This window comes from Diabrotica undecimpunctata, chromosome 2, assembly GCF_040954645.1.
Source record: "Diabrotica undecimpunctata isolate CICGRU chromosome 2, icDiaUnde3, whole genome shotgun sequence".
NCBI lineage: Eukaryota > Metazoa > Arthropoda > Insecta > Coleoptera > Chrysomelidae > Diabrotica > Diabrotica undecimpunctata.
In genome coordinates, this window is record NC_092804.1 from 71242885 (window position 1) to 71268455 (window position 25571).

Consider the following 25571-nt stretch of genomic DNA (forward strand, 5'->3'; position numbering starts at 1 on the left):
TAAATTCTATTATATTTTATTTATAGTTTGAATTTAATCCTTACCTTCAACAGCGATATCTGGTCTTCCCGTAAAAGCTTGTCGAACCCTGGTAACCTTTTAGCAAATTCTACTATAAGTTGTACAGTCAATATCGTAATTTCTGTTATATGTCTAAACCGAACATCACACTGGTCTTCTCCTTCCATCGGTGCATTCTAAAAACAGAAACAAATCAGTTATTACTATCACAACACTCTGCACACATTGTATGATATAGCTAGGTCGCCAAAGGTGTGTACTAAAATATATACACGAAGGCTAAGTAGTCTGAGTAGTGAGTGACAAAACAGCGTCAGTGTCAAGTTGCTAAGGGAGCCTAAGAAGCGATCTAAAATATTGTAATATATGTTAACTTGAGTAGCTAGCCAATTAAGAAGGGAGTTTAAAGATCGGACCAAAACATTATCGAAATCAGGTTGCATCAGTCTGGAGGGCACTCGATGTGAACATTTGCTTGGGTATGAACAGTTGCGTTTTTGATAGCATTACAATGAACAGTGAAGAGAAAAGAGAGGAGATATTTGTATTTTTTTAACGTATTGACTACATACTTTATTTTTTGAATTATTAATTTCGTATTTTACTTTATAGTAGACGGAAATAAAAAACTATTACATATTTGTAGTATTTTTAATATTACAAACAATTATAGATACTATTTAATTGTGAAATTTAACAGTAAGTTTCTTTTTAGTGTACTGCATTGTGTATAAAACCACAGTAGGTGCCTAACTTTTTCCGTCTACCGTCTCTTTTCCGTCTTGGTAAAAAAGAAAGGAAAAAACAATATACAAAAAGTTCATTAATGCAAAACATTTTACTGCCTTTTTACAGGTTTAAATGATCGTGCTTATAACAAAGTGAACATGGAATTTTCGGAAATGTACTAAAGTTTTAAGAGCTTTGTTGATTAAACAACCTTTACTTCTCAAAGATCAATAAGATTCGAATAGTGGTTATATGTAATGAGCTATTAAATGCAATAGAACAATTTCTACTTACCACAATTCGTTTGACGTCTTCTTCTGACGGGTGTTCGTATTCGTTTTGGAAGTACACGAGTCGATGTATGAGTTCCTCTTGTTCGGGAGAAATCGCTTTGACGAATCCATTCGGTGTGCCTCCTTTTTCCGAATCCGAGAGCTGAAATAAGAGGATCTAAATAGAAATATTAATAATTTTACTGAACGATTCAAAAAAGTTCAAACAAAGGTCGCAGCGAAAATACATAATTAATCATAAGTAGTAAAAATACGCCAAGGTAATATTTTTTAGAAATAAATAGATAAAATGAGAAGAGTAAAAGCGATTATGACTCTGACATCAATAATAGTTACATTAAAAAATTAACAAATATTGTGTCACAAGTGTCTGTTTTTTTTACAAAGTTAAACTAAAACTGTAAAAGTACTAATTATTATACTATGCTTTTAGCAAAATTAACACATCCATTACTCAAGGTCAAGGTATACGTCAAATGAAAGCCCACAATTAGATCTATCATGCAATCATCCAATTTTTTAGTGAACGGTTTCAGAAATAATCGAAAAAATCACTTAAATCATTAACTTAAAGAATTAACCAGATCCTAGATTTGAACTTTCATGCTTCACTGTGGCTTGAGAGAGAGAGAGAGAGAGAGAGAGAGAGAGAGAGAGAGAGAGAGAGAAACATGGGCGAAGAGAGAGACAGATGGGATAGACAGAGAGAGAGAGAGAAAGGAGAGAGAGAGAGAAAGGAGAGAGAGAGAGAAATGAGAGAGAGAGAGAACAAAAATCTTTCCATAAAAGTAGTAGACAAGAACTACAGAAATATTGGGAGAAAAACGAGTATACCTCACCCATTACTACCTCTAAGGTATCAAAACTATGTTGTACATAGAAACAAACAGTAAGTTAAAAGAGTTACATACATACATACATACATACATACATACATACATACATACATATATACATACATACATACATACATACATACAGTCATATTATGTATGTACAACATTTAAAAAAGTAATAAAAAGTTTTAGTCGGTCAGATAGCCAAACAGGTCAGCACTGCCACGGGAATAGCACTCAAGATGGTTCAGGTAGTAGACAGAAAACAAAAAGACTAACATAGTAATTTAAAATTCTAAATGATCTGCTACTTAGACTGGAATACGCTAGTGTGTCGAATCGACCTATTGATGAGTAGTACGGCACACTCCATAAATCACTACCAGACGAGCGTGTACTTATTGTTTAATTTTTTTTTCGATTGCGTCATTATTTTAAATTTCGGTAAGCAAATTAAGAATTTTCTAAATCTATTTTTTGCTCTAGCTCTCCGTAGAGGAGCGTTTCTGGTTGTGCAGGTTTGATCATTGTATAACTATGACTATAAACACACAAATCAGATCCTACAAATTTATTTTCTACTGCGTGTGATAATTTATTCATCATAGAGTTGCAATCTACAAAGATCTAGAGCTAGAAAAAATGTACTTCTGTTTTCTCCACTCATTTATCCTAACCAAGGCTTATTGAGCGATTTATAATATCAGAATAAATACTAAATATTTGCTGTGATGATTAAGATGGTGGACAGGCATCGTAATGTTTACTTCCATCTTCCATAGTATTATAAAAACCTTATAAAGGCATCCACTGATCTGATGTGTCTCCTAATAAGATATACCAAATACTTAACACGCTTTAAAGCTACATATCGTCAAGTGGTAAGTGCTGATTATTAATAATAAAAAGTTATACAATTTGGCAGAAAGAAAAATATTTTAAAATTTTGTTTAAAAAATATAAAAACCCTATCGGGCTACATCACAAAACGTTTTCGGAATAACTATTCCATCATCAGTACTTTTCTAGGTTTAATGTTTGAAGCCACTACATGCATGGGTAAAAACGGTGTTTTACTTTATGGGAACGTAGGACTCTAACACTGGGGTTGCCGGCCCTTAATCAAGGGCCAGCTGGCTCTATGAGAACTTGTTGATAGCAAATAATACCAAACGTTGTTGAAATGTTGGTACCTTGGTGCATTTCCACTACTTTAATTGAAATTATATTTAGACTTCTGTTTGAACAAAATGTTTTAAACAATTACATATCACATATACATAAACATTTTTATAAATTTACCCTATAGTCCAGTCGTCAGTGAAGAAAATACCACTGAACCTCTAAAAATTATACAATCGAACAAGCTGAATTTTGCCGAGAATATCAATTTTGGGACCCCAAAAAGATACAAAAAAGTTTGCCACTCATACCCCCGGTCTGCCCCCCTAAAACCCATCCTGGTAGGTGGGGTAACGGAAAACATCGATTTACCCAAAATCTGTATGCCGTAGAAAAAAATGTTTCAAACAAGAAATGTAACTGAGTTAGTTTTGAACAAAAATGTTTATTCGCACTTTTTCTGTGGAATGAACCGTTCTCTCAGAAACAACAAACATACGAGCGCGAAATCAATTTTTTAAATAAAATGTGTATCAACTCAACGGTAAAAATTCGACATATTTTAATCAGAATGTCCTGTCGACAAAAATCGAAATAGGTTTTAAAGGGAAAGAGTGCACATTTTGTACCTATACAATTTTTGTAATTTGCCGCAAATGAAGTAAGTTTCTGTGAAGCTTTTAAATAAATAAACGTTGTGCGATTTTTGCCATTTTTTATGATTCTCATGACATCAATAAAATTTATCACTTCTATTGACTATCTGCTCTATGAATAGTGTCTAGTTTACCTATACGTAACAAAACAGAGACATAAACTATAAAACACATTTTTTTGTTACAAACTTTGTAGGTTCCATTATCACGTACCTACATGTAAATCTAAAACAAAATTTGTAAAGATGAATATGATCAATATAACATTCGATAAAAGCCTCGTTGGTAGCATATTTTCCTACTACATATTTCATTCAATCTATTTTTTATTGTGATTGTCAGTATTTTGTCACTACATTGAGGATAGCTGTTTCTGCAGAATGGTATCTCACTTTTTAAACATAATACTGCTTCTGACCATTCTTTTCGACATTTTTTTTCATCCTCTTCTTTTGTTACCATATTTCCACTTAGTATCTCGTCATAATGCTCTTTCCATCTCTCCAAAACTTAAATATCATCTGTTAGTAGATCTGCTTGATTAGTTTTATAAATGTTGAGCCTGGAAACCTCTTCTTTCTTTCTTAAGTTCTGCGTAAACGTGTGTTCTAATTGTATGACATTTGTTCTAATAGCACTGTGGGTAATGCAGCTCTTGTGAATATGGCAGTATATATAGGAGGTATATGTCATAGACTTAACACACGTTTAACAGCAACTTTATACACAAACCAATAACAATATATCTTACATATGACTAAAGAATGCATGAAATGAATATCTGAACATAAATCGTTAAGGAAAAGTATCTTCCTTTAAATAATTACAAAAATATTGTCTATGAAACAGATATTTACAGTGAAAGAAATGCTGAATCAGCATTATTACAATTTCAGTCTCAATGAATAAGCAACTTCCGATACCACTATGAAATTTCCATTATTTGAGCCTAATCTTTTGAAAACTACAGACTTCAGCTACAAATTTCCCGTCTTCGTGAAAGCATTTCCCGTGACGAATCTAAATTCAGTGTTTTTTAGGCTCAAATATGTCTCTTATTTGTTGAAAAAACTCAAAGTCGAAATTGATGTTAGGTTTTGAAGATTAGACTCTAACATAGGAAGTTCCACAGCGACCGATCAATGAAAGTGATCAAGTGCTACAAATTGTTCAAAATTATCTCAGCTACATTTTTTGTTTGAAACATTTTTCTCTACGTCGTATAGAGTATTGGTAAATCAATGTTATCCGTACCTCCCTCTACGAGGGTGTTTTAAGGGGGAAGTCCGGTGGCCGAGGGTAGGAGTTGCAAACTTTTTTGCATCTTTTTGGGATCCCAAAAATTACATTGTCAACAAAATTCAACTTGTTCGTTATGTTTTTAGAGATCAAACCTCTGACGACTGGACTACTAGGTTAATGAACACATAAAATCTGGAAAAGCATAATCGGCTAACGATTGGATATAATGTTACAGAAAAACCAGAAAGCCTAATTACCCGTTTTGTCTCCTCAATTTTATCACTATGATTTATAAAACGTTCGGCAGATAAACGATATTTCAAATTTAAAAAAGAGGTATAAGTTGTTGTTAAATATATCACAAATGTTAGATCTTAGGCAACTAATATAAACATTAGAACACTCTACAAAGGAGTATTTATTATATAAAAGATAGGATTTTTAATAATTCAAAAATACTTTGTGTTTTTAACTGCGACACAAAATGAATTTAATATAAAAGAATAAATGTATTTATATTGAACTATAAAAAAGAACGCTTCTTAATCAATCTAAATTAGTATCTACTGAATACTTTGAAATATTTTAATTTTAAATTTTATCATTCATTGGCGTTGGCCATTTCAGCAAAAAATTTCAGTAAGTGCCACCTTGGCACTTAAGGGTGTTCGATAGTGTACAATAGTATAAAACAAGCGTATTCAATGGAATTTACAAATAAAATTATTCTGGTTCTGAATTGATTTTCTTGTAGCATGTTTTTCACTGAATATTTTTACGGAATAAACCCAGCTAGACAACGATGATAGTTTGATATTCAGAACAAAACTGAATGTACCAGCTATAATGGAGCTATTTTGGGTAATATTAAAAAAATTAACAAATATTTAGAAAAAAAAAGTAAAAGGAAACGAGAAATTAACATGTGTGAGTTAATACATATTAATACAGAGAGGTTTATAAAGAAATATTCAAATATAATAATGATAGAAAACATAGAGTTTAAAAAGAGAGGCATACGGTTCTGCTTGGTTTTTATTGGATCGAAAGATATAATTTAATTGGTTTTTCTTAAATACTATATTAAAAATAAATTTGTTGTAATTAACTTAAGTATAATTACCTCTGGTTCCATTTTGATCATTTCTGGAGATCCATTTGTAGTACTGTTCGGTTTGTCCTTTTCCTTTTGAGCCTTCTTCTCTTTTCGCTTTACTGCACATTGTACTTCGGGTACCACGCATTCTGGCCGCATTCCAACACTCAAACACTTCTTCAGACGACATTCCTGGCATTTCCGCCTCATGTACATATCAATCTCGCAATGGTTGCCATATTTGCATTGATATACCGCATTTTTAGTAATACTTCTCCTAAAGAAACCTGCAGCAAAAATTAAAGATTAATAAAAAGAATAACTACTCCTGGAATAAAATGAGACGGTAGTGCAAGAGCAATGAATGCCCGAGCCCAAAATTGATCCAAAAATTGTTTCCCGTTTAAATCTCCATAAGAAAATCTGACGTCCAAAATACCAAATCGCTCGCAAAGTATCGTGGTTAATCGCTTTTTTAAAACCGTTAAAAATCGATTGAAAATCACTCGTTTTTTAACGTTTTTTGAACGATAAAAATCGATTGAAAATGGATAGTTTTTTAGGATTTTTAAAGGCGATAAAAATCGATCGTTTATAACACTTTTTTAACGCAAAAAAACTTCTATTTTTCAACGATTTTACATATATTTTTTTGGAATAAACAACTGATTTTTATGGCTGAAAAAACCGATAAAAAAGCGTCACACAACATTAAAAAGAGACCGATTTTTAATCGATTTTTATCGCTTTTAATGGAGATTTAGAGCAAAGAATATTCAATTTTGGGCTCGGACATAAATTGCTCCTCTACTGACGTTAGGTATTACTCAAAATATAATCTGTCATTTCTTCACCTTGTGGCGCATCATCATTTTTTACAGATTTTATAGATTATACGCAATTAGTCACACTTCAGTAATGTTACTTCAGTTTTATTATACATTTATATATTTAGTTTTGTTATACAAGGTGTTTCACGATGAGCTTACACTATCTTTAGGTATATCGGTACTTGTTACACTATTTATGAAAATTGGTTTATGGGGAATACAAGTTAAGATAAACTTAGAGTAAATATTTTGGCAGACATGCCACTTCCGGTTCTACCTGAAGTGAACAACAATATTGGTATTTTAAATGGAACAACCTGTATATTATTGCCATAGGTTGAAACTTCGTATTTTTAGTTATTCATATTTTTTCAATAATGACAGAGACAATCTTTTCAAACAAATCTTGAAAACCTTTGCACACAAAGAGTAGGTAACGGCAAAAAACTCTAAAAAGTTCTCTAAAAATTAAGATACTTATTGTTTTATTTTAGCAGGCCGTATACGAAGATGTCGAAATGGTCATTTTTATTGTTTGTAATTTCTTCCTATTTCTTTTTATTTGAATAAGTATATGTTTATATCTATTTATATGATTTCTGTTAATCAGTTATCTAGATAGATAATATGTTATCTTTTTTAATCATTTTCTCGTTCTTTTTGTTAATTTTTTCTTGAATCTGCTTTCTAATGAGTGTACGTATGTCTTCGACTGTGTTTATCTTTTCACCTCTCACCAGCTTAGTTTTTTAATTAGTTTTTTTCGATTTTTCAGTTAATTTTCCTCTTTTGTTCGAAATATTTTTTTTAGGAGGCGGGGATTTTTTTTAGTTACTTTTTAGGAGGCGGGTATGATCGCCTTCTTGATATTCTTGTTCGCGTCATTTAAGGATCCGTGGTAGATCGAGAACAAGGTGGAGAGAAGGAATAGACAAATAGTTAAAAGAAAGAAACCTAGAATAGAACCTATGAAACGACCGGACGAAGTGGCGATAGAAAGTCGGAAAACGTCGGAGAACTTTATAAACCGACATGTAGTAGAAGTCATTTAAGGATCCAAGCAAGTAAGCCATTTTATTAAATTCAGCCTAAGAGACTTGTTCGCCCCTTGAAATGACTTTGGGGTGCAACAGTTCATTGGAGCGAGATGTATTAATTCAAGTATAAACAGGAATCACTCCACCGCGCTCCAATGCTCCAGACCATCCCTTTAGTCCTATAGCACTTTGATGCGCGATAGGGGCACACTATCAGATAAATGCCCTTCATGTGGGAGTCTTGGGTGGCTACGACCAGTTCGGATGAACGGGTTTTTTGGTTTTTAGTATTTTTTCTATTTTTGCTTTTTTTTGATGGCCGAAGCCGTTTTTTATGTTTTTTTGGATATATTTTTTGGTAGGATGTCCTAGGATGAAAGAAAAATTTTATTAGTGGGTCTACACAGTGGTTGTGACTGTCTACATTGATATAGCTACGAACTATTCTCTGGTTTTCCTTTTTGTTTTCTCTCCGGGGTATATATTTATTTTTAATCCAGTATATGTTGATTCGGACATTTGTGTTTCCATCGGTGGAATGGATCATATCTCATTATCTCTCGCAGTATGATACTTCGGTACTTGGATGGTTTTCTAGCTCCGTAAATTTTATTCTGGCCTTTTCAGTCATAATATCGGTCAACCTGACTTGTTGCAGTTCTCTGAATAGAAAAAGTTAAGCGACGTATCTCAATACGTTGACTGCTTCTCTTAGGCTACTGTTGTGAGCCGCTTTGATCTTCTTCTTAGTTGTTGACGTGTCCTCAAGCGAGAGATGCGTACGTTAGTATCGGCAATATGATGCTATTTATTTATTCTCATATTTGTTTTCGTTTTTAGTTTGCTTCTTCTACTTGCGAGTCCTCTTATTTAACGCTTTTTCCATGTTGGCTTTTTGTATTGTGGCGTCTACGTATTGTTTGAAGGTTAATCCTATGTCCACTATTACTCCCACGTATTTAGCTTCGTTTTCCATTCGATGGAATTATTTTGCACAGTCAATAATTGATCCTCTGTCGATTATATTCTATATTCGAATATTCGATTGTATACTCTATTCTTCTCTGTTGTCTAACGCTGTTTGCATGTTGTTTAGTGCTATATCTACATTTCTATGTTTGGCCGCTATCGCCGTGTCATCGGTTAAGGATCCTTGTTGATCAATGTTATATTTTTCAGTAAGGGAAAACAGTTCACAACTGGAACAACTACCAGCAGTTTCTGGGAATTTATAATAAAGTCGATTATGTTTTTGTTTGTACTATTTGGGCTTATTCATGTCCAACTTCCTTTTTTTGTTTTTCCTGAAATACCGTATTGTTCACAATAAAAGTATTCCTGCTTTCTGCGTAGTTTATGTGTATCAGTTCTTGAGCTTGTGGCTTTCTGATTTTTTCATATGATGTGATGTATATTAGTGATGTATTCTGTTTTTTTTTCTATAGCCCTGTCTTCATATGATTTTTCTATCTTTCCATCTTCATATTTACATATTGGGAAGTAGACTTGTATAATTTTTAATATATTGTAGTATAATGTAGGCGACTTCTAGTTATTTGATTTCATTTTTCTTTGTTTTCTCTAACTTCTGCAACTTCTATGTACTCCCATGTTTTTGATCTTAACTCGTACTCCAATTACTTAAATTAGGTTACACCAAATAGGAACAATTGCGATGGATCTTATTATGGATCTGGATATTATTTATATCCTCCTCATTAATTTTATTGCCAATCTGTAAATTAACACAAACAAAAAAATCTAATTAAATTCTAGGAAAATGAAAAGATGTATGTAAAAGGGGACTTTTATTTTCTGACCCATCTGGCTGTAAAAGACATCTGGCTCATGATACTGAACATTGTTCTCTGGTATATACGGAAAATTTACATATATTTTAATACTTTACTCCCGACTTCTTCACGGCTGTTTCATTTAGCTTTCTTTTATAATATTGTAGAGTGTAATTTAAATTTAAAGGAAATATGTTATCCAGTTCAAATTAATCTTGTAGCTCTGACACAAACCAATCAATGGATATATTAGATTTTACATTTGAATCTGATAATAAACTATTCAATAAAGGGATATATTTCCTTTCCAGCTTAACGAAACTTAATTTGGATTAAATTAATTTAAAATAAAAGAACTTACCTTTACATCCTTCGCATGTAAGTGCATTGTAATGATATCCTGATGCTCTATCGCCGCATACCAGACACAATTCTTCTTGTTGCCTCGGTGTTGGTCCTTTCTTCTTTTTGGAATCACAACTGTCAGCACTGTATCCGTTTAGACTGTTTGGTGGAGAAAGATCTTCACGACCTGTAAATTAATGTATTATTAGTCCAAAATACGTAAAATGGGTAAAAAATTACAAAAATATATGTGTAAACATCTTGTATACAAGACTCATAAAGTTAAGACTATCACCTGCCAAAATTGTGTACTTATTCAAGTGGAGGAAAAGTAATATAGGAAAAAATATTCTTTTTAGGAATACGATTTATTATGTTATTATGTTGTAAAATAATATTTTATTTCCTAAAAGGAAATCTTTAAGTTCCAAAAAGATAGATCATTAGTAATGTAATTAATATTGCAAAGTTTACTCCCTAAACACAGTTTAGGAGACGAGTGTAAACGATAAGAACGAACTTAAGCATCAACCTTGTAATAATAACCAAACAGCATGTTTTTGGTCGGATATGTACTTAATTATGTACTTGTTAGTCAATGTATAATAATAAATAATACCAACATAGAGTTAAAGAAACACTGTATTACCCTGTATATGATAAACCTTAGAATCCAACATAAAAGCGATGTTTTTCAACTGGTTTATAACGAAACCGGTCTCTCTTTCGCTCCCTCTCTCTCACGCTCGTGAGTACTCGCATGCACACATGCACTCTCGACTTTGTAAATTCCACTCTCCATCATAAAAGGAAAACAAAAGATACTCGAAAAGTGCGCCTAGACACGACGATGGCGAAGTCAAGGACGATCCATACATAGATTCTGTCACCAGATAGATTGTTAGCAGCGCGTTGCTCTCCTAACATAGGAATAATCATTTTCGTGGTTGCAAAATACAATATACGACTAAATAAATCATAATATCCATACATGCACTTCTTATTAAGGCTGAAATGGGTTCGGACTTGATTGAATCACGATTTGAAAATTATGCGGGCACGATATGTGTGTTATCTTACCGTATTTCTTTAATATATACGTATCTACAAGTTTAGATAACATGGTATATAATTACGAAGGAAAATCATAATACGTTGGCAATTTTAGCTTGGTGCATTACATTCATTAGAGCTGTACAGTTTAAAATCTTCATTCTGAACACATATCAAAATTTTAGCACACAAACTGGAATATTCAAAGTATGGGTATACAGAAGAATGTTAAGAATAAGTTGGGGGGATCGTGTCAGAAATGTTAAGGAATTGAAAAGAATGAGAAAAGAAGGGGAATTGCTGAATACCATTAAAATTAGAAAGTTACATTTGGGACATGAGAGGGGAACATTATAATCCGCTTTAAGTGATAATACAGGAAAAAATACAAGGAATGAGAAGTCGAGGAAGATGTACCCTATGTCGTGGTTGAATAATTTGAGTGTGAACTATTTAGTGCAATAACATCCAATATGCGTATTTCCATGATGATTACCAACTTTAGAGGAGATGGCACATGAAGAAGGAGAAAAATTTTAAAACTATTTTTTTTAATTCAACCGTTGTCCCACAGAATGCTTTTTTGGATTATGCTATCGGGCCTGATGATGATTTTAAACTCCGAAATCGGTCGCTTTAGTTAGAATGTTTTGAAGAGATAGTTCCAATGGTTTATTAAAAAACTGGTGAAAAGTTAAAGAATTCAGAAATCATTATTCACGATTTAATTACTGAATTTAAGATTTGATGAACTCTATGAACTTAGACAACTTTTAGTTTAGAATTTATTCGAATAATTTAATTTTCAAAGATATTTAAATTGTAATTTTCAGAATTTGAAGGTATTTCAAATTGGAATTTTCGATTCCAAAATATTGTAAACGATTCTAAGATCTGTCCACTTACTTTCGAATTTTCATTGTTCTTGAGTTCTATTAAACTTTCGTGCATAAGCTGCAAAGAAGGACTTTAATCTCTTTTATATTTTAGCATATTCTGTATTTCTGTTTTACAGAAAACCAAAAATTATAAACCAGTCAGTTTATGTATGTTTACATCATGTACTGTTGCGTGAAACTGATTAAAATCCCAACCAAAAACTTTTGTTAGCCCAACTAATTACGATATACTTACCTATTAGAAAAAAAGTCGGTCAGATAGCTAAACGGGGCAGGCGATCGACTCCGAGTTCGCTAAAGCGTGGGGTGCGTCTCTAGTGAGGGTGTGTTCGAATCCAGTACCGGTGTACAGTAAAATAAAAAGGTTAACGTAATAATTTAAAATTATAAATGAATCTGCTACTGAGACTAGAATACGCTGGAGTCTGGCCGGCCTACGGTTGAGCAGTATGACAAGAGATGAGGGCTTGCGGCTTGGTAATATTCCTTCATAATACAAGTACCAGTGAAGAACAATGGAATGGGGTGAAACCCCTTTCACACTGTAACTCTTGAAGATATCAGTCAGATGTGATGATAAAAGAAAAAGCTAGGATGTTAACTATTCTATATATTCCGAAAACATTTCGTTATTTCGTTTAGTGTTTACAAAACAGCATCTGCATATCTGTGAAAGACAAAGCTGTTCTTAGAAGAGACCAATTTTAACTGGATGCCAATTGGAAAATGGCACCTCCAAGAAAAGTGAAAAGAGATACTTATTACAAATAGTAACTTACATGTGAAGTAATCAATTTCAGTTGATAAAAGCAATCCAGTTTAACAAAATAAATGGTCGTCAAGATCAACAAATCTTATAATAAAATTTAGTAAAAATTTTTTTCATTTATGTAAATAGATTTGTTAAGTCGTAATTGTAATATATGTATACAATTAAATTTTAACACAGAAGCGTGAAAAGGCACCTGGCAATGTTAAAGAATCATCAACGGATCAAAAATCCACGTGACACATATAAAACCTTTTTCAAAATTGAAGAAACCAATGAAGCACAAACACAGTAACATTCATGTTATTGAGGCTAATGAGTTTCCTACCCGTATATCACGAAAACTTAATTGTCTTTAATTGTTTACTAATACATTGTTCATGGGGCTAGTAAACAATTTTGCGAAACACTCTCTTAAAACTAGCTATAATTCTTTTTACAAATTTGTCATATACAGTGAGTTAAAAATTTATATGCTCGTGGTTGAGAAACATGAAATTTTTTTATTTTAATTGAAATTTTAAATGGGAATATAGTTTTTTATTTCTCATGTCAAATAGGAATATAATATATATAAACCTGTGAAGATAAATTTGATAAATATAACAAGTATACAACTACTATGTACAATTATTACACAAGATTTACAACTATTTGAATCACCCAGTATGAGATGACCATGACACTTTCAGTAATAATAATTAACCAGATGACCAGGCAACAGGTGACGAAATTGTAATTCATTTGTTTATGAAACACGAGTGCGCATAAATGCACTAAACAAATATAGCTCTTGCAATATATTTATATATTCTTTTGAAAATAAAAAAAACACTGGGAAGGTCATAAAATTAAATAAAAAACTGTTACAGGTAAAAAGTGTTAGACTAAATTTGACAAAAGTTTCCAACCAGTAGTTTCAGTCAAAGATAACATAGAGGTAGTTCATCTGGAAAATATTGAGAATTTTATATTTTTCCTCATTTTAATATCTTTTATGGTTATATTTTAATATTAAAATCGCATGAAAACACCATCTGTCAAATAGTGTTGGTTGTAAACGTGAAATAATGTCAAAAGTAAATAAAAGGCAATTGGTGGAATATTTGTATAGTAAAGGTGTTCGAAATGGAATACGAAAAAAGTGCAGTATGTGGGAAAATAAACAGGGTAAAAATGCAATTTAAAAACTTCCGTGTTCTTAGGACGACAAAATTCATGCCTATAATTCTAAAATTAACAACAGATCTTCAAATCAACAAAAACTAAAAGTTTGTCCAGAAACTGTTTACATGTGACTGAAAAACTACATATCAAGGCACCCAAAACATCAAAGTAGTACAGAAAAGTAAGGTAAAAAAAGTACCATGTTGGGAACTTGACCCGGCCAGCTATCTGACGACTTTTATGAACCTTGATAACAAAAACCTTTATGTTTTCTGTAGTGGGTTCAGTGGAATTTTTAAATTAAGGCCAAAAAATGCACTATTTTACAAACTTCCGTCTAGCAGTAAAAAGTAAAGCATTTTGAGCGGATTTGAAGGTAATTATTTGATAAACACGTTTATAGCTTTAAAATAACTATTTACCAATGTTCATAAATTTGAGTATTTTTATATTAGTTTGTTTCAATTTTATCGTAGTTATTTCAACGTAGTTATAATCAAACGACCGGGTAACCAAAGACCAGATGACCTACAGACTTTAGTTTTTTATCTAGCAGATCAAATAGAAAATGTTTTCTAAAACAGCTTCTGACCTAGAGGTCAAAATGTTAACTACAAAACTTCTAAATTTGCAGCTATGGTTTATTCCCAGTTGGTACCAACTGTTCAAAAAACACAATTTCAGATTTCTTAGATGGGCTTCAGAGATATTATTGAGTTGATTGTGCAATAGGGATCGAAAATGGCAGATTATTAATAAGATGTTTAGTAAAATTTAGTGCAGAAGATAAAAAAAAGGGTACAAAAAATGGAGAATTGAAGTAACAGCGAAAGAGCAAATGATTGAAGTCAGACGAACGATGCGACGCGATAGAACGGTTATTACAGAAAAGTATTTTATGGTTTTCTATTAAATCCTATATTGACTTCTGAATTTGATTGCTTTCATTTTAATATATAAATGGTTTCCTGCAAATATTTTATTCCTTTATATTTTTATGTATCAACTTGAATAATAATCTCTAATATCAGAATTGCGTAACAGGTTATAAATTGCCGCTCACATAATAATGAAGCAACATTAGTGCATGACAAAATTTGTTTAGAATAGTTTTTTGTTTAACCTTGCGAGATCTCATATTCGTCACGATACCGTAGTAATATTATTATATAATACGTACACTACATGTAATGGATAAGTCATTAGTGGATCATAATTTAAAAATATATTTTTTCCACGTGTGTGATATCAAATTGACCATTTCGTGATAATAATTAACTACTAAATGTGTTGTTTAGGTTTAATATTAAAGTATTTTGGTCAATATTATCATGTTACATTCAATATCGTATGTCACATTAAGAGGTCTACATATCGGCGGTTATCGTTAATGTTTTTTATCACCATAATAACATTTAATATTTAAATATTGTTCTGAAATTGTTTTCTTATGGAATCTCTGCGTTTATCAAATATCTTACTGGGAATAAACCACTTTAAATAAAATCTTTATCTGACTTTTTCAATACTCGGAAATATTTTGTAAACTGTTCATCTTGCACTTACTTAATAATTGTGATTTCAACTATTATAGACATTTGATCAAGATTTAATATTGTTGCAGTCAGTGCCGGATAAAGGGGCGGGCAAGCCGGACGACTTTCCAGGGCGCCAAATGTTAATGGGCGCTGATATAAAAATAAAGTATTTTCACATTCATTATTTTTTTAGATTTTATAAATTAAAATTGATTATTTTTCATGACATTGATTGAATAATTGTAATATTATTTATAAGAGAACTATTTGCATAGTCATAATAACTCAAAAAAAAAAAAGATTAATAGACAAAAACAAAAATTTACTAATAAAAATAATGAAACCTACAAAACTGAAACTTGAAAACAAACAAGACAGTAACAATCCTAATACTAAGAGAGCTATTTAACAGATGTCTCCATAATGGCAAAATCCCTAAAGACTAGAACTAAAGTCTAGTAATACTACAAAAAAAAGGGACAAATGTGACCTAAAGATGTATAGATCTACATTTTTTTTCAGTCAAGTCTACTGTCTATGAGAATTATTTACAACTGGTTAAATTACAAAATGGGTAATTATCAACCGGTAAAACGGGCTGGTATCCGCAAAATATATAGTACATCAGACCATCTGCTGACAATGAATTGATAGAAAAGGCATTTGACAGTATTGAGATGTGGGCCATAGATCGAGCTATTATTAATTGCAGAATAGATGCGAGATATAGGCAACTAATACATAATATCTATGAAAACGCAACTATAATGTACAATTAAACGAAAAAAAAAATCCCATCCCCATTAAAAAAAAAAAAAGGAATTCGACAAGGCGACGTAATATCGCCAAAGTTGTTTAATCTAGCCCTACAAGACGTCTTCAAAACTACAAATTGGTCAACATATGGCATCAACGTTAATGGCGACAAGCTAAACCACTTCAAATTCGCCGACGGCATCGTAATTATAGCGAGCTCATTCGAGGAACTACAAACTATGACGGGGGAACTCGCAGATAGTTCCCAATACGTAGACCTAAAAATTAATATGACAAAAACAAAAACAATGACAAACACAGAAGGCCCCAGACGTATAATTATAAATGGCACTGAGATAGAACAAATTCAATAGTATATCTACCTAGGCCAAATTTTGAAAATTGACAAAGACCACCAGAAATTACTAGAAGAGCAAGACTGGCATTGGCAGGATTTGGAAAACTCAGTTGAATACTTAAGAACAGCAAAATACCTTAATACTTTAGAAGCAAAGCGCATCCTTCCTATCATGACATATGGATGCCAAACCTGCACCCTCACCAAGGCAAATATGAACAAACTAGCCACAACAGACAGAGCAACGGAAAGGGCAATGTTAAATAAACGAGGAACGACTGGGTAAGATCAAAAATAAAATTCGATATATATCTAATAATGAGGATATCCTAAACATAGTTTTATCTAAAATGTATTAATCTTAAAAGGTGTTTATCGCACAATTATCACGTTACCTCAGCTGGTACAGTCATTCACCAACTAAAACTCATCAAGAAAAAAAATATCTATTTTCCTGCCAATTTAGTTTTATTATTGAATGACTCTAGATAGACTGCTATTGAATGTCAGACAAATCTTTTTCAGTTTATAATCTTTTCTAGCAACGTGTGGTCAATAAACATTTTTTATTTAATTTGCGATTTAACGCCGTACACTAATGAAATTCAGTGACGTATTCACAGACGTATATAAAGTTCTTTTCAATTCTGGTAACTTAAATTTTATGAATATTTAATTTACGAATAATTCATTAATTGCTTGTGCCTCCATTCAACGACGTATTTAATGAAACTATCAAAATTTGCAACTAAAATTTTGAAAAAAGGAGTCATTCTCTAAATAGTTACAGATTTCCCTTTTATTGCCAACCGAAAATAAAGCTATTAAAATCATTAAATAGACCATGTTTATACAAATTCATTTACAAGGTTGACGGACCTATTTATGTGGTAGATCACTTGACTTTCAGTTCAATGTTGCAGAAGTTAGCACGTGTGAAAAAATGTAGGTAGAACCGACAATGTCACAATTATTCAAACAATTATGCACTTGTATTATTATTGCATAAGAATGCACTATGGACAACATTTTTATCACGGACATTTCCACAAGGTGAAGTATTAAAAACCATTAAAAGAAAAATCACCGGAGATCATGCTAAAAATAAAACACGTAAAAACTGGGACAGCAAACCTGTTTCGATTGTTTATACAAATTATAGAAATAATCAATATCTAAATTAGCAATAAATAATATTGCACCTAATGTATATTATTACTAGGCAAAATATACACTATAGAAAAAATTGAAAAAAATAATAGTATTTTTAACCAGGACTAGCCAAATTATAAATAGTTATTGTGTTCTTTCATACAAGTCTACATTTGATTTTTTTTTTGGTAATAACATTTTACCGAGGAGCCAAGGAAAGATAAAGAGAACTAATACAACAATGATATCCAGAATTGGTATGAATGAAATGCAAATAATTTAAAACAGAAGCATACAGATTCACCAGGAGGCAAACCCACTGGAGCTCCTTAAATACATCCTTTCCTGCAATTCAGCTTTCATTGTATAGACATACTGACAAGACCTTACAATTATAGGATGAATCCGCATAGGCCACACCAAACGAACAGACGGCTTCCTGATGACATCAGATGTCCGACCTATCTGTCAAACATACCCGTGCCAACTAACAGTAAAACACATTCTTACCGAATGTCATCAACAAAGTGAAGTAAGGCGACAGTTAAATCTCAAACCGCAGCTAGGCAACAGTCTCAGTGATCCCAACCAGTTAGACAGAGTTCTTCAGTTTTTTAGAAAAATATCATTGTATCATAAACTCTAAAATATTTTTATATGACATAACTTATTAATACTATTGTACGGTCTGTAATGTTGTTTGTAATCGCCTCGTGCGAGTAGCCAGAGTTGAATTTATTTAATATAAAAAAGCGACATTTGTTTTAATGAATTTTCCCGTAAAAATTAAAATTATCGAACAATAAAATTAAACATAAAATTTAAAAACTAACGAATAGACGTACGGCGATGTTGAAGAACATAAGGTAAGACGCAAAGGATAGATCAATAAAACAACAAAGATGGGCTGAAAGACATGCATAAACGGTGCCTTTGTGCATCAATCAAAGGAAAAAAGTTATATCACGTAGAATAAATTACTAACTTCTTTTGTATCAAAGATATTTTGCATCAATATAATGAAAATTGTAATTTAACATTAAAACATGCCATATGAAATACAAATACAGCAAATGGATTGTCGCATCAATGTATCGATATGCCATGCCGACTGATGTAAAAGAAAGTTAACACACAATCACACACCAGCTTATAAACACGCAGTAAAAGCGAAAACTGATGTCGAAAGAAAGCGTTGGCTTCGATTAGCTATAACATCATCACTCGCAGCACCGTAGTGCGTTTTTTGTGTTTTTGGGTCAAGCCGATATATCCTGAAGTTGATCGATGACTATCGCTCGATGATGAAGAACAAGAAACTAGAAGTTAAGAGACAAGGACACAACAAGATAGAAATAACCGGAAATAGTTTCGTTTTTGGGTGTTGGCTGTCGATGTCGGTTGGAATGTTTTGTTCGAAACCGAAAGGACATCGAACGTGTTTTATTTATCTAGTGTCAATAACATATGTTCGTGAAAAGCTTCTAAAAAGAGGGGAATTTTTTGTTTAAATAAAAACTACTTAAACTTATATTAATCATGCATATTTTTAAAAGCGTAAGTACACAAAAATATGACTTGGTATTATCAATAATGATAGTCTTCAACTATCGAAAAAAATTTGATTTGAGGAGGCTGTGAATTTGGTATAATGTAGATAAGCAATTTAACCATCCATTAAAATTCGTCTAAATAACATCACCTTTATGTTTTAAATTGCCAAATAAAGGTTGTCTGTACACCTATACTTTGCAAACATCTTTCAAGAAAATTGAATTTTAGAATGGAATAGAACACAGCAAAACGCAAAAAGTATCGCAAACATTTATTATATCGACTACGATGTTTTCAAGAGCTAGTTTCAATGAATTACAATTAAAAACTAGTGATGTTTCGTCAATAGTTCATAATTTCGGTATCACCAGTGTCTATTCTAACAAACGCATCTGCATGCACAAATCAATCGGAATTGCGAACAAAAATGGAATGTTCATAAATCCTATTTTTAATTCTGCGATTTGTTTGGCCTATATAAGATCGGGGGCAGTCTACACAAGGAATTTCACAAACTCCGTGTTGTTCATTTGGAATTTTGTTTTTGATTGATCGGACAATTGATGAAAGTTTTTGTTGGGGGGTAAATATTGTCTTTATTCGTCTTGATTGGAGAATTTTGTCGATTTTTGGGTCTGAGTCTTTGGGTTGAGATTGAGTGGGAGATTGAAGTCTGTGGATGCTCCTATCGAGTTTTCGCGGTAACCGTTTTGGATGAGGGCTTGTTTTAAACTATACAGCTTAACGGATCTACTTGCATCATTGCAAAGACGTATTGATCTGGAGACAAGGGTATTAATGACTGAATTAATTTGTGAAGTTGGATGATGAGAGTTGGCATGCAAGTAACGATTGGTATGGGTGTGTTATCGATAAACCGAGTGATGAAAATCTTTGGATTGGTTTTTCATTATATCGTTGAGAAACGGTAGGAATGAATCAGTTTTCACCTCCATCGTGAACTGGATACTAGGATGTATACCATTCAGATGGGTTTGAAAAGACACCAAAGTATCCCTGCCATGGGGCCAAATGAAGAATGCATCGTCAACATATCGTAGCCAACATGTGGGTTCGAGCATTGATGTGGATAGTGCTAGGGTCTCGAAGTCTTCCGGCGCAGTGATAATCGACGCGGTTCAATCCGGAAGACTGTTGAGTTTAATGTTTATTCTTGTAATAGTATTAATCTTAGCTTTAGGTTTAATTGTAATAACCGCGGAAATCTTTGTGAACATTCTATATATATATATATATATATATATATATATATATATATATATATATATATATATATATGTTTATTTTTTCTTGAACCATAAGTTGATATTTTGAGAGAAAACTTTCTTGGGAATAGATTCGGTTACTAGATTTTACTTGACGTTTCGACGGGTATTCCTTGTCTTTATCAAAACTATCTAAAATATAGTTCGTCCCAAACCCTTCTTTCAGTGCGTCATAGTTTATCGAATTCTCTCTAACACATTAAGCTAGAAGTGACAGAAAAAAACGTGAGTCTGTGATTATTATACATAGAACTTAGAAAATTATTTATCGTAAAGCTAATTCTACTTACGGATGTATAATTGGTTGGAGTTTAGAATACGCTAAATAGATATCCAATCAATGATGCGCATAAATATAATTTGACGCAGAAGGTCTCGATCTTGACAGTACTTTCACAACGTCAACTGATAAAATAATTGTCATTCCAGGTTAGTATTATCAGACATTTTACAGTGAAAATTTAATTTTGTATTTATTGTCATAAAAATATTTTAAATATGCCGAGATATATCGAGAAAGAACAAAGACTAAAATTAAAATTATTAAATTATTTTCAATTAGAAAAAGAGAGGTTACAATCCTGCAACTGTCAAATTTAACTAAAATATCATGCAATAATTCTCGACATTCTTAAAATCCTACATGACGTCAAAATTAGTGACGCACTGAAAGAAGGGTTTGGGACAGACTGTACACATACATTTTTTATTTATTTATTTTATTAAATAAAATTTATTTTAACATTTTGTAACCCACCCTTTACTAAATACCAAAAAACATAACATATTACTTTCCAATAAACCACCTATTTAGATCAAGAATTATATTGACAGAATATCAAGTAGACAATAAATTTCGTTCGTTATAAATATGTTCTTGAAATTACCACAATATTTGGTAATATACACAACTGTTCTTTATAAGCTGTCCTTTATTAAACGTCATATTATTTTTTTTTTCGTCTATAAATAATTTTTTGAAAGTATTTTCTTCATATTTTTCTCCACTATGAATTAGTAAAATATTTTTGTAACTTGGAAAATTTGGATCCTTATATTTTTTAAATACAATAATAATAATAGCGCTCCATTAAGACACTACACAACCTGTAGGCAAAATATTCACTGCATTACTTCTAAACACAAAATGACACATATATATATATATATATATATATATATATATATATATATATATATATATATATATATATATATATATAGAAAATATTTTTAAAACGCGTTGATTAACGTCTCACGGCATAATATTTATCCTTTACAATGGTAATCCATCTTCCTCGGCGTGGCGGATATGCCTTTAAAATCTATGTAGCTGTGCACGTCTTAATGTTTTCTTTGACATTTCCATACTACATTAGTCACTCCTGACTAGGCCATAGATCATTTTGTTACAATTGATTCAAAGTCATGACTTAACAAGATGTTGTGAGTTTTCGACTTTTTCTTACAGCATTCTTCGAAGGTTTTCGTGAAAAAATATGTAGTTTAGTTAATTACATCCATTTGTTGGGTTAAATACGAGTTGGTAAAAATTATTTAACAGTTATTTATTCCGTTACTCATTAGTTTTCTTTTTTATTTTTCGATTTTAACTACATACAGTCGTGTACATTTTGGATAAAGAATTTATTTGAAATATTAATTACCAAGAGAAAATATTAAATAGTACAATATTTAATATTGAAAATTATGCATTTATTGTTAAGTTGAAGTTATTTTGATTTATATATTACAATTTTATCAGAAAATTTAATTGATTTGAAATCCGGTAATCTTGTAACGTGTGCTGTACATGTTTGTGCTTTATCTCAGGCGCCTTAAGATGCTGAAGATATATAGTGTGGAAACCACTTCTCATTTTAGAAGACTATAAAAAACCCGGAGACACGTCAACTTAAATATAAATGTGCGCTTTTTAAGCAGAAATTTAAATATCCAGGGTTATTAACGAAGTCTAACATAGTCCATCATCTTTATTTTTTATGAAACACTGACTAGGAATTCTGGCCGCAGAAGAATAACGTATGAAAAATCTAAGAGATTGGCTTGTTACCAAGTGTTTAGAACAGCTGTAAATTAAGTCCGAATAGGCTTAATGATAATCAATCTCCGACAGGAGACGAACGGAAAGAAGAAGAAGCTTCAGTGTTTGCACTGAAGTGTTTCGAAAAGCACTATTAAGCACACAAAGAATACGAATAAGTTAAGAGGTTTTGTTTGGTATATGTTTGAGGTATAGGAAATAAAAGAACTACTTTCTTGCTCACCGACGTTGCTACTAAGATTGTCTGAGAAGTTTTGAGTAACGTAGAACGATTGTCACACACAACTTTTACACAAGCCATTAACTTGCAAATAATTAATCTCTTAAGCCACTTGATTTGATAGAAACTCATCGTCTGTCGACGAAACACGTAAATGAGACTGAAGAAATAATTATAACAAAATCAATGATCAAACCTAAATCAAATGTAGATTATAGTACACTAAAATCTTGCATATTTATACCAGCAAAGTGGTACAAAAAACTAGCCACTGTATTATTGATAACTTGTCTTATCAACGCTCGTTTTCTATATAAAGAAATCTACGACTCTTCATGAATCCATGTAACATATTGAACACGGCTGACAAAGTTTCACCAGATCATCAAAATCTCAAACAAGCAAATGAAAGTCAAAATGTGTGTCATTAAATTTCAAAGCTCAAAACTAGTATTTTTGTCATCTTTAAGAAAGCAATTCTGTATAAAATTCACATATTACGTTCATAGTTATTTCCTATAGGTTAATAATGTAGTGGACACCGACATATCGTGAATCCATAAGATTTGTGGACATATAAAATTAGTCAAAAATATTGTAGCATTTTTCTTAATCTGTTAATCGCTCTCTCTCTCTCTCTCTCTCTCTCTCTCTCTCTCTCTCTCTCTCTCTCTCTCTCTCTCTCTCTCTCTCTCTAAATCTCACAATAGTCTATAGGCACTTAGTGATTTGGGTTGTTTTAAAATTGCGTCTCAAAAGCGTTGATTGGAATAAACCAAATCCAATCATTTATTTTAATTGGAAAATGTCGCTAGCAGAAGCAAGTATTTGTTTACAGATGCCTATACCAAGATGGCTATTTATTATCTTTTTTTTTTCAATTCGTTTCTTCTCTGTTCACCCGCTGTAATTTAAAAAGAATTACTAAGTTTCCAATCAAAATATAGCACGCCGATCAAGCTATTCGGCGTGAAACACTCTTCTCTCGGATAATTTTACCGACGATAGAAGGAGATGTGTGAGAAATATAATTATTCTTGGTTGAGATCTTGAAAAGTGGGGCCTTCGGCTAATTTGGGCCTGGTCTTTCGGCCACTCAAGTGGTATTGGCAACGTCTGGGCCTCCTTTCTTTTCGGTTCAATTTACGTTACAATATACATAAAGTTATAGCAGACATTGATACCAGCTAAGGCATGGCTGGCAAAGCCAACTAAGCTGCCACCCGTGTGTACTGTGGCACCTAACCTGTTAATAGAAATCGGAACCGAACTCTTATTGAGAAAATGCGCAAAATGTATGTAAATATTTCTTGATCAATTATTTGTCTTAAAGAAGAGTCTCCTAAAGCAGTCAATTTCAAACAACACTGTTTTATTTTAAAATCTATAACCAACTTCTACGAATTGTCATTAGGAAATATTTCATTTTCCATATTCAAATATATATATATATATATATATATATATATATATATATATATATATATATTTCATAATATTATACTGATTTCCTCTATCTTTTAAACAGTTAGTTAACTCTAGATTAATTATTTGTATTTCAAAACGTTCAAATTATCTATTGAGCTCTAAACATTAAAGGTTTCTTTTATTTTTCACCTACGTAATTTTTTGGCAACCTCTACAAGTAATTTTGTAAACATGGTTTTGTGAACATCTGTCTAGATTTTTTACATAGTGTAATTTTCATTAAGAATAGTATGTTACTTTGATAAGTCTTCACTGATTATTTAGAATACCGAGCTAAGAACATTACCAACTACGCAAATTTTTATCTACTGGATTCCGCATCTTTTGAAGTACATACAATCCAATCCAACGCGTTGGCCATGAAACGAAGCCACACTCTTATTGTTAAATAATCATTTATTGATGGTTTCAATATTACGCAATAAATTAATAATTGATCTTTACTTTGTGTTCTGTAATGTTTACATGTGATGTATTTCTATTAAACCCACCACCACAGCTGCTTTGCCAAGGTCGCTAATTTCAATTGATATAATTTGTTCTTTCGTATTATGTATGCCACGGTATACTCTCGTAATAAACCATGCGAATCAAGCTTTTGTTTAAATTCAATGACGTATGCGGAAATTAGAGAAGCTGCCAGTGGCGGCATTATAAATTACTTTTCAAATTATGATTTTGCTCTTTGCAAATGATCTACCAAAACAACAAGCATTATCTATTTGACACAATGTCTGTTTTTCGTAGATTTCATGAGTTTTTTGTTTTAATTCATGTTACCACTTCATCTTTTCTTCCGGCAACATTTATGCTTTTGACTGTCAATTTACTTGGATTTAAAATTAATTCCACCAATTCAATTTCACCGTTTTCTACCGTATTTCCGTTGCCCTTAACATTCATTGTTTGATTAATTATTGTCACTGCTACATTTATTGCTTTATATAATCTTTTAGATTCACTCGGATAATTCATAAAATACCCGGAATAATCGTTTTTTGAAAAAGTATTTATTTATTCGTCTAAATTAATATTGTCTCCTTCAAAGTAGTCCCCATCACATATTATGCACTTGTACCAACGCTTCTTCTGCCAATCCTTGAAACACTCCTCAAACTCGATCTTTTAGATAGTTCAATCAGCGATGCTCTTTTACTGTCATCTATGCTTGTGAAACGACGGCCCTTGTAGAGTTTTCTTTATTTTTGGAAATAGGAAAAAGTCACACGGAGCCATGTCTGCCGAATATGGAGGCTTGGGCATCAT

The 25571-nt window shown here is 31.9% G+C and overlaps 1 protein-coding gene across 4 annotated transcripts in view; it reads right to left on the reverse strand.

The window, feature by feature from the left end:
- EcR (Ecdysone receptor) overlaps positions 1-25571 on the reverse strand; it is a 995783-nt gene that overhangs the window by 16519 nt on the left and 953693 nt on the right. For 2 of the 4 annotated variants that reach the window (XM_072523096.1, XM_072523098.1), the window contains 4 exons: positions 10017-10187; positions 6023-6282; positions 1045-1185; positions 45-197 (listed from right to left, as the gene is read on the reverse strand). In XM_072523096.1, coding sequence (XP_072379197.1) covers positions 45-197; positions 1045-1185; positions 6023-6282; positions 10017-10187 — 725 coding nt within the window. Of the gene's footprint in view, positions 1-44; positions 198-1044; positions 1201-6022; positions 6283-10016; positions 10188-25571 lie in introns of all 4 variants that reach the window. The other 2 variants (XM_072523095.1, XM_072523097.1) reach the window with 1 other exon arrangement.